Raw genomic sequence first — 17,882 nt, 5'->3', positions numbered from 1 at the left:
GGGAGATGGTGATGGATAGGGAGGCCTGGCGTACTGCGATTCATGGGATCGCAAAGAGTCGGACACGACTGAGAGACTGAACTGAACTGAACAAAATAACTTATATAATATATAAACATAAGTTATATAATGTAATAATAACACAAATCCATACAGAGTGAAGTAAGCCAGAAAGAAAAACACCAGTACAGTATACTAACACATATATATGGAATTTAGAAAGATGGCAATGACGACCCTGTATGCAAGACAACAAAAAAGACACAGATGTGTATAATGGACTTTTGGACTCAGAGGGAGAGGGAGAGGGTGGGATGATTTGGGAGAATGGCATTGAAACATGTATACTATCATGTAAGAATCGAATTGCCAGTCTATGTCCGATGCAGGATACAGCATGCTTGGGGCTGGTGCACGGTGATGACCCAGAGAGATGTTATGGGGAGGGAGGTGGGAGGGGGGTTCATGTTTGGGATCGCATGTACACCCGTGGTGGATTCATGTCAATGTATGGCAAAACCAATACAGTATTATAAAGTAAAATAAAGTAAAATTTAAAAAAAACCAAAAACTTGAAGATTGCAAATACCATTAGCTCAGTCTGTGTGCTTCTTTCCCATCTCATCTTCCTTCTGTCTTAAAAGGTAATCAATGTCCTAAATTTTGTCTTTGTCATTTTCTTTCCTTTTCAAAAAATATATTTACTCACATGTCTTTTATACTTCTCAGTCAATTATTTTATTTGTCTTGCAGCTTTATGAAAGTGGTATGTTACTATATGTAGTCTTCTGTGATTTGTTTTTTTCTGTCACCAATGTCTTTATGTGACTCATCCATGTTGTTACATATAGCTGCAGTTTACGTTGCAGTGTAGTGTTCTGTTGGGTATTTTACAGTGTATTGATTTCCTTTTTGGACATTGGATTGTTAACAGATTTTTCCTGTTACACACAATATTACTATGGATATTTGTATGTATGCTTCCCAGTACAGCCGTTGAATTTCTGTGGGCTCTATATCTAGACTGGAATTACTGAGGTTAGGATATATGAATGTGCACTTTATAAGACAGTGCTGAATTGTTTTCCAAAATTATTCATACTTGGATCAGCAAGATCTAAGCATTCCCATTGTTCTGGCTCTTTGAGAACTTCTTAATTTTTGCCTGTCTCATGGTGATAGTAATTTTTTTTTTGTATGAGTTTAATAAATAGGAATTGGTGCCATATTTTCATTTTCTTTGTGGAATGGCACAGATTAGATTTTTTTTTCTTATAAAATAAATTGTGTTAACATTTAGTACACCACCACATTTGCTTGTTAGCATTTTATTACTTTTGTGCTTATCTTTGACACAGTCATCTCTACATTTGTAAATAATACAATAATATTATATGAGGAGAGTAAAAAAGTTGACTTAAAGCTCAACATTCAGAAAACTAAGATCATGGCATCTGGTCCCATCAGTCATGGCAGATAGATGGGGAAACAGTGGAAACAGTGGCAGACTCTATTTTTCCGGGCTGCAAAATCACTGCAGATTGCGATTGCAGCCATGAAATTAAAAGACGCTTACTCCTTGGAAGGAAAGTTATGACCAACCTAGACAGCATATTCAAAAGCAGAGACATTACTTTGCCAACAAAGGTCCATCTAGTCAAGGCTATGGTTTTTCCTGTGGTCATGTATGGATGTGAGAGTTGGACTATAAAGAAAGCTGAGCACCGAAGAATTGATGCTTTTGAACTGTGGTGTTGGAGAAGGCTCTTGAGAGTCCCTTGGACTGCAAGGATATCCAACCAGTCCATTCTAAACGAGATCAGTCCTGGGTGTTCATTGGAAGGACTGATGTTGAGGCTGGAACTCCAATACTTTGGCCACCTGATGCAAAGAGATGACTCATTTGAAAAGACCCTGATGCTGGGAAAGATTGAGGGCAAGAGGAGAAGGGGACAACCAAGGATGAGATGGTTGGATGGCATCATCAACTCGATGGACATGGGTTTGGGTGGACTCCAGGAGTTGGTGACGGACAGGTCTGGTGTGCCTTGGTTCATGGGGTCACAAAGAGTTGGACACGACTGAGCGACTGAACTGAACTGAATGTGCTTTAAAATATATGAATGTAGTTTACTTGCCTCTTTAAAAATTGTATTTCATTCATTATGATATGCATTCTGGAATTGATTTGCTTTTATTAATTTTTTAAATTTAAAGCACAGATTTCCAGAAGAATAACCCAGTGCATAAGTTAACTGAAGAGGAACTGCTGGCATTTACATCAGTAAGTAATGTCTTTTTCCTTTCTGTTTTTTTTTTTCCCTTGTAAATTATTTTGCCTCTGGTATGTTCTTGCCTCAGATTGCTCATTGAAATACTGTCACCTAAGGAAATTAAGGCAGAAAAAAAAGCTTATCATTTTAGTTTCCAAGCTGCATATATCTTGATGCTGATTTAGACATAAGCATTTTAAAATTTTTCTTTATTTTTAATTGGAAGATAATTGCTTTACCCTGTTGTGTTGGTTTCTGCCATACATCAACATGACTCAGCCATAGGCTTACACATGCTGCCTCCCTCCTGCCTCCTCCTCCATCCCACCCCTCTAGGTGTCAGAGAGCCCTGGGTTTGAGCTCCCTGCATTGCAGCAAATCCCCACTGGCTGGCTGTTTTGCATATAATAATGTATATATTTCAATGCTTTTCTCTCAATTTGTCCCACCCTTTCCTTTCCACACTGTGTCTGCCGGTCTGTTCTCTACAGATGTAAGCATTTTTGTTTGTACTTGTTTGAATTTAAGGGCAGTGAATAAATATTTCTTGTTCTTTGTTTGATCTTTGCAGGGCCGAGTCCAGTATCTTGCACATAATATGTGCTCGATTAATACTTGTTGACTGAGTAAATGAAGTGACAGAGCAAGAGTTGAATCTTTACTTCAAAGCCAGTGTAATGTGCAACTCTTTTGGTTAAAATTTGAGGGTGATGCTTCATGGATAGGGTGGGCCGAGGGGTTCAGAGAGCCAGGGGCAGAAACCGGATAGCCTGGTTTATGGAGGCTCAGGCAGGAGACAGTGTCGAGAGCAAGGGGCACTTGTCAGTGTTCAGCGGTGGAGAGCAGTCAGGAGGAATTTGATGGCTGGAGTGCATTGCTTATCTCTATGACAAGTTTGGTGAAATAGCTGGGTAGTCACCTCACTGCAGAGAAATAAGGAGAGAATGATATGTGAGAAAATAAAGTTGATAGATAAAGACCACAGTTGGAAAAAATGGCCGTGAAAAGGAAAGATAGGAGAATAGATGTTTGAGGGTTTGATATAAAAGAAGGCTTTTCAGAAGAGGAAAGCCACAGAACAAGAGGGCAGTTGGTATCTTTAGCTTTATAGATAGAAAGATACACACATCTTTAATGAACCCAAGTTGCTCAAGATACATCATTTTTTCAAAGGCATTTTTATTATCATAGTTAGGGATCAAGTTAGAATTCTGGTGTTTTCTTCCTTTGTTATTTTTCAGATAAGGCAGAACTAAAGCACTTTCATCTGGTAGAAAGAAAGGCTAGCTTACTTTGTGCTGTAAAATAAATTTTGCAAGTTACTGTGTCCTACATACAGTTTGAGAACTGGTTGATGTTAATCTTCTGAGTCCTCTGAGTGCCTGTTGTAGTTTCCCACTTCAGTATTGTTAGAAATCGGCTGATTTTCATTATAGCATATGTGTGTTTAGGTAACTATGTGGAATGCCCCTAATTAGTTGTTACATAAATGGTAAGGAATTTGACAAGTAAAGTGTTAAACCTTTTTTAAAAGATATATTTAAAAAAATATTATGCACCTCTTATTTACTTGTTCAACATAGATTGAATACTTAACACACGCCTTAATACTTAAAACTAAGGCATTGTGCTGGTTATTGAGGATATAGCAGCCTTTTCCCTCTTGGAATTTTCATCAGTTTACATTCTTGTGAGGGAAATACATGGTAGACAAAGACAGATGTCTGACAGAAGTACTCATTGTAAATAGAAAACAGTGTAGTGGAGTAAGAATGGGTGAGGGGTGGCTGTTTTAGGCGAGACGGCGGGGGAGCATCTTCGTGGGAAGGTGATGTTGAACACGAGTCTTCCTGATGTGAGGCACCAGGAAGGACACACGGGGTCTGGTGTGGTGGGAGTCTTAAGTCAGTGTCGGGAAGTACAGAGCTGGATGGGGACAGTCACTGGTGTGTAGCTGGTGAGTGATGGCCCGGGCGCCTGGGCTCTTTCTGATGACAGAGGTAGACAGGATGCAGCCTATGACAGGAAGTGTTCCTGTTGGCCTCTCATGGGGAGGTGATCGCAGAAACATCTTCTTGGGATTGGCTTCATAAGCACATTATTGTGGAATATAGATTGTCCACAGCTAACCTGAAATGACATGAAAGTACTCTCATCACATTCAAGCAGTTAACTTAGTTTTTAGTGCTTTTTGTGGATGTGATATATTTCTTCTTTTCTTATCGTTTTTCTGTCCCCACCCCCTTTTTTTTCATTAAATACATTTATTTATGAAGCTGTGCTGGATCTTGAGTTGTGGCATATGGGATCTAGTTCCCTGATTAGGGATCGAACCCAGGTCCCCTGCATTGGGAGCGCAGAGTCTTAGGGACTCTGGTGCCACCAGAGAAGTCCTCCCGTCCTTTTCTTTCTCTTTCCCTGTGCTTGTTCCTCTGTAAAGTGAGGTACAATCCTGCGGAAGTAATTACCTCTAGTAGCCTCTGCTGGTAGGTAGCTCAGCCCTCCTAGCTTGCAGTGAAGATTGTATTCTCTGGTTTTATGTTTTCCCCCAGGGCTTTATGATACATGATTGTTTTGCTCTTCTCCTCTCGATCTCCTCCAAGTTAGCACTGACCTGAGAACTGATGTCTATTTCAGGAAAAACTGTTCAGTGAAAGTGCTCCATAGTGCCAGTCCTAACACTTTTGAAGAGATGAGTTGGTTAATGCCAAATAAATTTTTAATTGATGAGAAGGAAGGCAAGGAACTTAAGAGTGAGGAGAGCTCTGAGGAGCCCCATGCATACTTTGGGCTGTGTAATACCCATTCCATTCCTTGTCCCAAGTGAAGCCACAGAATACTCCAGAAAAACCCAAGTCAGCTCTCCTTTTGTCATGTAGTCTTTCCACCCTTCCTCTGCATGATTCTGAAGCAGATAACAAGGTGAATTGTAAATGGCCCCTGGTTTCAATAATTTTACTAAAATTTAAATCCTAAATAACTGTATATCCTGTATATAAATATCCTTTATTTATATCCTGTATTACTGCTGAGGAGTGTCTGAGGCAAGAGGGACCACTTTTAGCTGCTACCTTGCTTCTGAATTCTCTTTTAACAAAGATCATATTTGGGCTCACTGTAATTATTTATGTGTCTGTCTTATCTTCCCTTAAGACTCTAAACTTCCAGATTTAGGGACGGTCTCTGTCCTTCTCTGCGTCTTCTACAAGGTCCGCTACAAAGCTTTGCTCATAGTTCTTGCTCAAGAGAAGTATGCAAAATGCGGGAATGAATGAAGTATACTGAACCAGGAACTGGAGCTGCACTACTCCACTTAGTTCTCCGGTGTAGGTAGTATGGCAGCCTAGTATACAATTGATACCTGGTGTGTCCTTCTCATCTTTCTCTTCTGTAAAATGAGGAACAGCATGTGTCCCTCCCTCGGCACTGAAAACTTGTTCTTAGGGTCAAATTACAGAATGTGTCCAAAAATTCTTCAGAGTGGTAGATAGAACCTCATGCCCCCATAGCAGTCAGTGGTTAGTCAGGTTATCTGGTCGGTGGTTTTTAGGAGCATACTACTGTTTTCAAGGAATGGGAATTCCTAAGTGGATAAGGGCTGTTTGGAACTGGCTGTAGATGTGGAAGAGAAGGGGATAGAGAGGAGAGAAGCCACGTCCCTCTCCTGATCATCCATCTCTCTACTCTGGCTGCAGCATGGTCCCTGGGGTCCGGAGTAGTGAACTCTCGAGACTGTGAGGTGTCTCTTTCTGTTGACAGGAGAGCAAGTCCAGTAGAAATTTCACTACCCCTACCAGAGGATTGTGAGCACTTGGAGGGACAGGAACCACAGTTAGTGGCCATCTGATAAATACTTAGGAACCAAATGAGTGGCTTATTGGTCCTGAATTTTGTTCAGTTTTCATCAGCTGTCCTAAAGTTTACTAAAACAGTGGTGAAATCTCTTTTCTGGAAGAATTTTTGCCAGTGTTTCCAAGTTGGTGTAGCATGTTGAGGTATGTGTGAGATGCACTGGGAAAAGGGTTTAATTCAGCAGTGGCAGAAGATTGTCCTAAGAGGTACACTTTCCTTTTTTTATTAACATTGTCATTATGTAATGCTATTCCGAGACATTCTTTCCTCACATTTCAGGAAAACTGAGTGAGTCATAGTAAAAATAACCCACATTGTTCTAAAGAGCCATTTATGTTGTATTGGCTTGATAATTTAAAATTAGCTGTGTTATCTACGTTATTTCCTTTCAGATGAGCCAAGTCAGTGACATTCAGTAATGCTTTTAATTTCCTTTCATTGTTGAAAATGGGAACAATTTAGTTAATTCATACAGGTGTTTCAGTTTTCATTGGCAAAAGTTTTGCTGAAGTGTGAATTGATACTGGCAGCCTGCCTTCTGACTGTCTGCCTGAAGCCCCAAGGACTCTGTCCATGAAAAACGGAAAAAGACCTTTGGAAGTTATACATTATGTTGTATATATTTTCTCTTTCTGCTATTAATTTTAAAGCTATTTAATAATCACTTAACTGTGAACTCAAAAGTGTGCTAGCCATTTTTTACAAATAAAAATGATACTTTTTTTTCTTTTAGGGTATTCAGTTCAGTTCAGTCGCTCAGTCGTGTCCGGCTCTTTGTTACCCCATGAATCGCAACATGCCAGGCCTCCCTGTCCATCACCAACTCCTGGAGTTCACTCAAACTCATGTCCATTGAGTTGGTGATGCCATCCAGCCATCTCATCCTCTGTCGTCCCTCTCCTCCTGCCCTCAATCCCTCCTAGCAGCAAGGTCTTTTCCAACGAGTCAACTCTTCACATGAGGTGGCCAAAGTATTGGAGTTTCAGCCTCAACATCAGTCCTTCCAGTGAACACCAAGGACTGATCTCCTTTAGAATGGACTGTTTGGGTATCCTTGCAGGGACTGCAAGGGCCTCTCAAGAGTTTTCTCTAACACCACAGTTCAAAAGCATCAATTCTTCAGCGCTCAGCTTTCTTCACAGTCCAACTCTCACATCCATACATGACCACAGGAAAAACCATAGCCTTGACTAGATGGACCTTTGTTGGCAAAGTAATGTCTCTGCTTTTCAATATGTTATCTAGGTTGGTCATAACTTTCCTTCTAAGGACTAAGCGCCTTTTAATTTCATGGCTGCAGTTACCATCTGCAGTGATTTTGGAGCCCAAAAAAATAGTCAGCCACTGTTTCCACTGTTTCCCCATCTATCTGCCATGAAGTGATGGGACCAGATGCCATGATCTTAGTTTTCTGAATGTTGCTCTTTAGGCCAACTTTTTCGCTCTCCTCTTTCACTTTCATCAAGAGGAGCTTTAGGGTATACTTACTTCTTAATTTTAATTTTTTAAGATAGGCGATACAACTGCAAGATAGCCATGATACTTCTGATAGTTTGTTCTCATGTTACATGATGACATGTCTGTCTGTATTAAGCGGGGTAACCCAGGATTTTGATTTTCTTTCTGGTTTGAATACTTGTCCCCTCAGGTGTTACTCATGCATTTTAATTTAACAGGTGTTCTGATCATGGGCCTTGTAGCTATATCTGGGTGATAACTTGGTAGCTTTTAGAGAAGGAGGAGATGGGTATGCTTTGTTTCAGTTTGTCGGTAAACTATTTTTAAACAAAGGCTTAAAAAATATTTTTTGACTGGAGTTGAACTAGATTACTTGTATGTATCTTATTTCAAGAATAGACAGAGAAAGAATAAGTAATAGGATTTGTGGGAGCTTACATGACTCTCTTCTTACCATCATCTACTCTGGTAACTGCTGGACAACTTTCTTCACAGTTAACCATGGCTTAAGCTTAATGTTTATTGGTGGCCTTATTTCTAGCCATGTTGGAGTAACGTACTGGATGTGAACACTTGTAAACAACCACAGATCTGGGGCAAAATATATGAAATAGCAGTGTATAAAAAGGATAAACTTTAATCCAATTTTCTGTTGATGACCCACCTTCTCCACTGGAGAAGAGAATGGCAAACCACTTTAGCATTCTTGCCATGAGAACCCCATGAACATTATGAAAAGGCAAAAAGATGTAACACTGAAAGATGAACCAGGTTGGTAGGTGCCTAAAATGCTACTGAAGAAGAGCAGAGAAATAGCTGTAGAAGGAATGAAGAGGTTGAGCCAAAGCAGGTTGAGCCCAGTTTTGGATGCGTCTGGTGGTGAAAGTAAAGTCTGATGCTATAAAGAACAGTATTGCAGAGGAACCTGGAATGTTAGGTCCATGAATCAAGGTAAATTGAAAGTGGTCAAATGGGAGATTGCAAGAGTGAACATCAACACTTTAGGAATCAGTGAGCTAAAATGGACCAGAATGGGCAAATTTAATTAAGATGACCATTATATCTACTACTGTGGGCAAGAGTCCCTTAGAAGAAATGGAGTAGCCCTCACTGTCAACAAAAGAATCCTAAATGCAGTACTTAAATGCAGTCTCAAAAGCAACAGAATGATCTTGGTTCGTTTCCAGGGCAAACCATTCACTATCACAGTAATCCAGGTCTGTGCCTCAACCTAATGTTGAAGGAGCTGAAGCTGAATGGTTCTATGAAGGACTACAGCACCTTCTAGAACTAACACCAAAAAAAGATGTCCTTTTCTTCATAGGAGACTGGAATGCAAAAGTAGGAAGTCAAGAGATACTTGGAGTAACAGGCAAGTTTGGCCTTGGAGTACAGAAAGAAGCAGGGCAAAGGCTAACAGAGTTTTGCCAAGAGAATGCGCTGGTCATAGCAAACACTCTCTTCCAAAACACAAGAGAAGACTCTACACATGGACATCACCAGATGGTCAATACCAGAATCAGACTGATTATATTTTTTGCAGCTGAAGATGGAGAAGCTCTATACAGTCAGCAAAAATAAGACTGGGAGCTGACTGTGGCTCAGATCATGAACTCCTTATTGCCAAATTCAGACTTAAATTGAAGAAAGGTAGGGAAAACCACTAGGCTTTTCAGGTATAACCTAAATCAAATCCCTTACGTTTATACAGTGGAGGTGACAAGTAGATTCAAGGGATTAGATCTGATCGAATGCCTGAAGAACTGTGGACAGAGGTTCATAGCATTGTATAGGAGGCAATGATCAAAACCACCCTGAAGCAAAAGAAATGCAAAAAAGCAAAATGATTGTCTGAGGAGGCCTTACAGACAGCTGAGAAAAGAAGACACGTGAAAGGCAAAGGAGAAAAGGAAAGATATACCCCTCTGAATTCAGAGTTCCAAAGAATAGCAAGGAGAGATAAGAAAGCTTTCTGAACTGAACAATACAAAGAAACAGGAAAACAATAGAATGTGCAAGACTAGAGATCTCTTCAAGAAAATTAGAGATACCAAGGGAAAATTTCATGCAAAGATGAACACAATAAAGGACAGAAATGGTATGGACCTAACAAAAGCAGAGGATATTAAGAAGAAGTAGCAAGAATACACAGAAGAACTATACAAAAAAGATGTTAATGACTCAGATAACCATGATGGTGTGATCACTCAGCTAGAGCCAGACATCCTGGAGTGTGAAGTCAAGTGGACGTTAGGAACCATCACTATGAACAAAGCTAGTGGAGGTGATGGAATTCCAGTTGAGCTATTTCAGATCCTGAAAGATGATGCTGTGAAAGTGCTGCACTCAATATGCCAGCAAATTTGGAAAACTCAGCAGTGGCCACAGGACTGGAAAAGATCAGTTTTCAATCCAATCCCAAAGAAGGGCAATGCCAAGCAGTGTTTAAACTACTGCACAGTTGCACTCATTTCACATGCTAGCAAGGTAATGCTCAAAATCCTTCAAGCTAGGCTTCAACAGTATCAGTATGTGAATTGAGAACTTCCAGATGTACAAGCTGGATTTAGCAAAGGCAGAGCAACCAGAGATCAAATAACCAGTGACCCATTGGATCATAGAAAAAGCTAGAGAATTCCAGAAAAAACATCTACTGCTGCTTCATTGACTATGCTAAAGCCTTTGACTGTGTGGATCCCAACTAACTCTGGAAAATTCTTAAAGAGATGGGAATACCAGACCACCTTACCTTCCTTGCTGGCGACGGAATGAAACACCAACACTGCAGAGTGGTTTGAATCTTTTTACTTTTTTCTCCTCGCTTCTTACAGCTGCTTTACTTTATATCTTTTGCACAACAATCTACAGGGCAAGTTGCCAAACACCATAATTCAGCAACTATAACAGTGCGCAGGCGCAGGGCGAGATAACCTTTACCTTAACTTATTTACTGCAGCTAAGACTTTGTTTTGGGGAACTTCCTTATCAACTTAGAATCCGTTTTGTCCCTGGGTCTGTTCCTTTTGAGGAATCAGAGAAACATCCTTGTGTGCAAGAAATGTTCTTTTCCCACGGGAACAAACAGAGGATTCTTAGCTGACCATCTCATTTGCAGAAATGTTCAGCCCTGGTTGAGAGTCTCGTTTGCAAGCACTTCTCAACCTTCCTTATACCTTGTTCCCTACATTCCTCCTGCAAAATCTGTATGCATGTCAAGAAGCAACAGTACCAGACGTGAAAAATGAACTGGTTCAAAATTGTGAAAGGAGTACATCAAGGCTGTATATTGTCACCTTGCTTATTTAACTTATATGGAGAGTACATCATCCGAAATGCCAGGTTGGATGAAGCACAAGCCGGAATCAAGATTGCAGGGAGAAATATCAATAACCTCAGATATGCAGATGACACCACCCTTAAGCAGAAAGTGAAGAGAAACTGAAGAGTCTCTTGTTGAAGCTGTAAGAGGAGAGTGGAAAAGCTGGCTTACAACTCAACATTCAAAAGACTAAGATCATGGCATCCGGTCCCATCACTTCATGGCAAGTAGATGGGGAAACAGTGAAAAGAATGAACAACTTTATTATCTTGGACTTCAAAATCACTGCAGATTGTGATTTCAGCCATGAAATTAAAAGATGCTTTCTGCTTGGAAGAAAAGCAATGACAAGCCTAGAAAGCATATTAAAGAGTGAAGACATTACTTGCCTACAAAGGTCCGTCTACTCAAAGCTATGGTTTTTCCAGTAGTCAGGTATGGATGTGAGAATTGGACCATAGTGAAGGCTGAGTGCTGAAGAACTGATGCTTTGAAACTGTAGTGTTGGAGAAGACTCTTGAGAGTCCCTTGGACTGCAAGGAAATTAAATCAGTCAATCCTGCTGCTGCTAAATCACTTCAGTCGTGTCCAGCTCTGTGCGACCCCAGAGACATCAGCCCACCAGGCTCCCCCGTCCTTGGGATTCTCCAGGCAAGAACACTGTAGTGGGTTGCCATTTCCTTCTCCAATGCATGAAAGTGAAAGGTGAAAGTGAAGTTGCTCAGTCGTGTCCAACTCTTAGCGATCCCATGTATTGCAGCCTACCAGGCTCCTCTATCCATGGGATTTTCCAGGCAAGAGTACTGGAGTGGGGTGCCATTACCTTCTCCGAGTCAATCCTAAAGGAAGTCAATCCTGAATATTCACTGGAGGGACTAATGCTGAGGCTGAATCTCCAATACTTTGGCCGCCTAATGTGAAGCACCAACTCATTGGAAAAGACCCTGACGCTGGGAAAGATTGAAGGCAGAAGGACGAGGGGATGACAGAGGACAAGTTGGTTGGATGGCATCACTGACTCAGTGGACTTGAGTTTGCTCAAGCTCCGGCAGATGGTGAAGGACAGGAAAGCCTGGCGTACTGCAGTCCATGGGGTTGCAAAGGGTCACACACGACTGAGTGATTGAAGAACAACAAAAAGGATGATTAGTCATGACCAAATAGTTCTTATCTCAGGCATGCAAAATTGGTTTAACATTAAGTAGTCACTGAAGTTCATCTTTTAATACAGTAAAGGAGAAACACTGAATGATTATCTCATTATATTTGTTATTTCAGCATTTGGAAAAATTCAATACTCTTTCATTATAAAAAAAACTTAGTAAACTCTGAGTAGAAGAGAATATCATCAATCTGATAAAAGGTTTCTATGAAAAATCTAGAGTTAAAATCATCATTCATGAAAAACAATTTTTTTCCTCTAAGGTCAGGAAAGTGGCACTTCTTTGAACCGAAAATCCCGGCTAGTGCAATAAGACAAGAAAGAGATACAGAGGGAGTGCAGATTGGAAAGAAATATACAAAATTATCATTATGCATAGTGAAAGTGAAGTCTCTCAGTCGTGTCCAACTCTCAGCGACTCCATGGACTGCGGCCCACCAGGCTCCTCCATCCATGGGATTTTCCAGGCAAGAGTACTGGAGTGGGGTGCCATTGCCTTCTCCATTCTATAGCCATACTTTGTCCCTTATTCTTTCCCCATTCAGAATAGCCAGCTCTAGGACAAAATTACCCTTTTCCCTTTCAACAAAATATATTTGCATTCCTCATACCTTCTGAAAACACACATCCTACTTTCCTAAAGCAGCCATGAACTGTCCTCTGTATTAGCATACGTCTCAAGGTGGCTCCAGCGTTAGTTTCTCACAGGAAGACAAAGTGAAGTGAAATCGCTCAGTCGCGTCTGACTCTTAGTGACTCCATGGACTGCAGCCTACCAGGCTCCTCCATCCATGGGATTTTCCAGGCAAGAGTACTGGAGTAGGGTGCCATTGCCTTCTCCAAGTCATTATGCATAGACAACACAGTTCTTTACATGGGAAACCCTAAAGAAAAGACATGAAAGCTACTAGAATTAATAAGCAACATCTGAGAATACAAGGTCAATATAAAGTCAGTTATGTTTATATATACTAGCAGTAATAATTGGGAAAGTAATTTTAAAACCACACACAGTAGCATAAAGTACCAAATATTTAATGATGAATTTGACTAAACTGTAAGACCTGTACACTAAAAATGACAATTGTTGCTTTAAGAAATTGGAGAAATTTAAATAAATGGAGAGACTTACCATGTTCATGGATTGAAAGGCTTAATATTGTTGAATTCACAAGTCTTCCAGAATTACACAGTAATAAATCCAAACCTGAAAGATGGTGCTGTGAAAGTGCTGCACTCAATATGCTAGCAAATTTGGAAAACTCAGCAGTGGCCACAGGACTGGAAAAGGTCAGTGTTCATTCCAGTCCCAAAGAAAGGCAATGCCAAAGAATGTTCAAACTACACAATTGCACAATTGCACTCATCTCACATGCTAATAAAGTAATGCTCAAAATTCTCCAAGCCAGGCTTCAGCAATATGTGAACCATGAACTTCCTGATGTTCAAGCTGATTTTAGAAAAGGCAGAGGAACCAGAGATCAAATTGCCAACATCCGCTGGATCATGGAAAAAGCAAGAGAGTTCCAGAAAAACATCTATTTCTGCTTTATTGACTATGGCAAAGCCTTTGACTGTGTGGATCACAATAAACTGGAAAATTCTGAAAGAGATGGGAATACCAGACCACCTGACCTGCCTCTTGAGAAATCTGTATGCAGGTCAGGAAGCAGCAGTTAGAACTGGACATGGGACAACAGACTGGTTCCAAATAGGAAAAGGAGTATGTCAAGGCTGTATATTGTTATCCTGCTTATTTAACTTCTGTGCAGAGTACATCATGAGAAATGCTGGACTGGAAGAAACACAAGCTGGAATCAAGATTGCCGGGAGAAAAATCAATAACCTCAGATATGCAGATGACACCACCCTTATGGCAGAAAGTGAAGAGGAGCTAAAGAGCCTCTTGATGAAAGTGAAAGAGGAGAGTGAAAAAGTTGGCTTAAAGCTCAACATTCAGAAAACGAAGATCATATCCGGTCCCATCACTTCATGGGAAATAGATGGGGAAACAGTGGAAACAGTGTCAGACTTTATTTTTTGGGCTCCAAAATCACTGCAGATGGTGATTGCAACCATGAAATTAAAAGACGCTTACTTCTTGGAAGAAAAGTTATGACCGACATAGATAGCATATTGAAAAGCAGAGACATTACTTTGCCAACAAAGGTCCGTCTAGTCAAGGCTATGGTTTTTCCTGTGGTCATGTGTGGATGTGAGAGTTGGACTGTGAAGAAGGCTGAGTGCTGAAGAAATGATGCTTTTGAACTGTGGTGCTGGAGAAGACTCTTGAGAGTCCCTTGGACTGCAAGGATAGCCAACCAGTCCATTCTGAAGGAGATCAACCCTGGAATTTCTTTGGAAGGAATGATGCTAAAGTTGAAACTCCCGTACTTTGGCCACCTCATGCGAAAAGTTGACTCATTGGAAAAGACTTTGATGCTGGGAGGGATTGGGGACAGGAGGAGAAGGGGACGACAGAGGATGAGATGGCTGGATGGCATCACTGAGTCGATGGACATGAGTCTGAGTGAACTCCAGGAGTTGGTGATAGACAGGGAGGCCTGGCGTGCTGTGATTCATGGGGTCGCAGAGTCGGACACGACTGAGTGATGGAACTGAACTGATAGCATCAATAACTCAGGCCTAACAAAGTTTCCAGTGGTCATTTATGGATGCGAGAGTTAGACTGTGAAGAAAGCTGAGCGCCGAAGAATTGATGCGTTTGAACTGTGGTGTTGGAGAAGACTCTTGAGAGTCCCTTGGACTACAAGGATATCCAACCAGTCCATTCTTTGGAAGGAATGATGCTAAAGCTGAAACTCCAGTGTTTTGGTCACCTCATGGGAAGAGTTGACTCATTGGAAAAGACTCTGATGCTGGGAGGGATTGGGGGCCGGAGGAGATGGGGACGACAGAGGATGAGATGGCTGGATGGCATCACCGACTCGATGGACGTGAGTTTGAGTGAACTCCAGGAGATGGTGATGGACAGGAGGCCTGGCATGCTGCGATTCATGGGATCGCAAAGAGTCAGACACGACTGAGTGACTGAACTGAACTGAAATCCAGTAGCAATCAAAATCCAGGTTACCGCCCCCCCCCAACCTTTTGTTTTCTTAGAAATTGACAGGCTGATTCTGAAATTTTTTGGAGTGCTTCTGTGATGACCAAGTAAGTTCTTTGGAAGCATTTGTCTGCAGATAACAATTATAAGCTATGGACAAAAAAAAAAAAAATACTACCTGATGACATTGGGATATACGAATGACCCGTAAAGAGAAGCTAAGATGGTTAATATCACTAGTCATTGGGAAAATGCAAATTAAAACCACAATAATATACAACTGTCTACCAGTTAAATGGTGTGTTACCATGTGAGGTAGTTGAAATCCTCGTACATGGTAAATGTAATGTGACATAAAATGGCACCACCACTTTGGAACACAGTTTGGCATTTTCTCATGCAGTTAATCATCAATTCCACCTTCAGGTATTTATCTATGTGAAATGAAAACGTATGGCTGCACAAAAATATACACAAATGTTCATAGCTGTTTAATTTGTAAGAGCTTAAAACTGGAAACTATGGAAATGTCTGTCAACAGGTGAATGATAAACTGCACTATATGAATTTTACAAATAATGCTAAGCTAAAAAAGTCTCAAGATTCACGTGTTTATAGTATACTTTATAACTTGCATTTTAGTTATGCTTAATCTTCTTTGTGTATCAAATAATAAAAAAGTCTGAAAACCATTATGCACAATAGCAAGATCATTTAAATATTTGATGAACCATTTTAAAGAATAGACAGCACTGACATCATTGTGTACATTTTACTTTTAAAGTGAATTTTACTGTTTTTTATTAGAGTGGTGAGAGGCAGAATCAGTAATGTGAAGGAAATATAATGTGAAGGAGAAAACCTTACTTCAGTTGGTCTTCCAGTCCCCAGATAGGAGAAATATAAGGGGATTATAGTTAAGATGGTAACACATTCGATATGGAGGAGTCTTATTCAAACTCATGATTTTGTGGTTCTGCTTTTGGCCATCACTGAAGGTAAAAGTGTTAGGCCATCTGACATTATGAATTAACGTTGTGTTAAAGGATGAAAAATTCAGTTCAAAAATAATTTGTGAGATTTAAGTATACCTACTTTTCATGACCGTGTGAAAGGTGCATCTGGCATTGCTGATGAAATAGCATCTCCAGAATGTAGGAGATCTTTCTTTTTTGAGGCAACTGAATGACTACCAGCTCGATCTCCCTGGTGTCTGCTTTGTATATGAAAATTTGCAGAGTGGAGAAAAGAGCTTTGAGAGCATTGTAATAGCAGGAATCCAGAATCTCAGGATTTGCCAAGCATGCTGCTAGATACTGTGGAAGAAATAAAGGAATAAAGCATAAGGCTTGCCTTCATGGAATTTTTAATTTAGCCAAGATCCGATAAACTTACGAAAATGTAATTAACAATACCAGGCAATTTAAATTACATTGATAGCACAGATAAATCCCTAACTGTTTAGAAAATAAGAAAATATTTGGAACAGGGCAGTCAAAGAAGGCTTTGTTACCTCAGGGAGGATTAGAGAGGCCTTGAAAGACAGAAGGGATCTAGATGGAGTGATAATGTGCAAGGAAATGGGTGAGCCGTGTGGCTTTGTTGGGAGGTTGGTTTAGAGCAGTATTAGGACTTGGGGGGAAAAATAGATTTGATTTTGAAATGGTCTACAGAGCAAGGACAGAGTGTTTGTACCACTGTTCTTTGTCTACTGGGAGTAATTTATAGACTGCATTTGGAATTTAAGCTTACTGTCATTTGGTACTGATTTTAACAAATGAATGCTCTTTTAAATTGCTCATTAAGAAGGGGGAATAATTCTGCTTTTTATAGTGTTTCTTTGATCCTTGCTTTTATAAGGTCAGCCTGACCTGGGTGGGCATCATTTATTTGGCTTCAGTATAGCCAAGCAGTTACACACTCACAGGAGAAATCTGAGTTGCTTTGATTTATATGTGGAAAAAGCAACTATCTGGAAAGCTCCTTCATATTTAAAGGAACAGACTGGCTGTCTGTGCTGTAAAGGGTCCTAGTGACCTCTGGAAGAAGAATGTTTGAAATGTTCAGTGATAAGAATGAAAGGAAATTGTCTTTTATAGAAATAACACTCTAGGTCCTCTTTGATGGTGTTATAGAATTTTATTTGCTACTTTTCTGGGAGTGAGGGCAGAGTTGCATATGGTGGGAAATTGTAAGCTAAATAAAATCATGCCTGACTATACAAAACATGTCATAGTATTAAATTTTACTTTTTAGTGTGAGGTAAAGTGTAATAACACTTTACACATTGACTTTCATTTCAGGTAATGGCATTTCCTCAGATGGTAGATGATTAAAGCTCCTTTTTAAAATCTGAGCCCAAGCATCAGCTCAGGTGGCATATCTCAGTGAGAAACTCCTGCTGAGGCATGCAGAGCCTGCTCCTTTTTGTTCTCAAGGTATCTTGTTACACTGCTTATCAACAGTTGCTGAAGTGGATTGATTCTTTAACTTATAAAACATTCTAACTATAAAAAAAAGGAGTTTATTTCAACTTTTACAGCAGCAATAGAAATATTAAAATGTATATGAAAAGTTATACACTTGTAAAAGCCTGCTGCCTCAGTGAATCACCTTTTGGAGGTTTTGGTCAGTGAGATGTGAGCAGTGAGAGAACTTTTAAGAGACACATAAATGTTACCATACACTTTTTAGGGGGTTTCTGACCTCTGCCCTGGTGTGTTGGTGTGTTAAAGTGGTGGAAATTCCACC

The 17,882-nt window shown here is 40.3% G+C and overlaps 1 protein-coding gene across 3 annotated transcripts in view; it reads left to right on the top strand.

The window, feature by feature from the left end:
• TTC27 (tetratricopeptide repeat domain 27) overlaps window positions 1-17,882 on the top strand; it is a 181,107-nt gene that overhangs the window by 45,244 nt on the left and 117,981 nt on the right. For all 3 annotated transcript variants that reach the window (XR_011255745.1, XM_069583602.1, XM_069583600.1), the window contains exon 9: window positions 2,218-2,284. Coding sequence is in view for 2 of the 3 variants with exons in the window: in XM_069583602.1 (XP_069439703.1) it covers window positions 2,218-2,284 (67 nt within the window). In the remaining variant the exon portion in view is untranslated. The remainder of the gene's footprint in view (window positions 1-2,217; window positions 2,285-17,882) is intronic.

The sequence above is a fragment of the Ovis canadensis genome, chromosome 3 (assembly GCF_042477335.2).
Source record: "Ovis canadensis isolate MfBH-ARS-UI-01 breed Bighorn chromosome 3, ARS-UI_OviCan_v2, whole genome shotgun sequence".
NCBI classification, from domain to species: domain Eukaryota; kingdom Metazoa; phylum Chordata; class Mammalia; order Artiodactyla; family Bovidae; genus Ovis; species Ovis canadensis.
The sequence above is the reverse complement of the archived record's forward strand: the minus strand, read 5'-3'. Positions and strand labels throughout refer to the sequence as shown.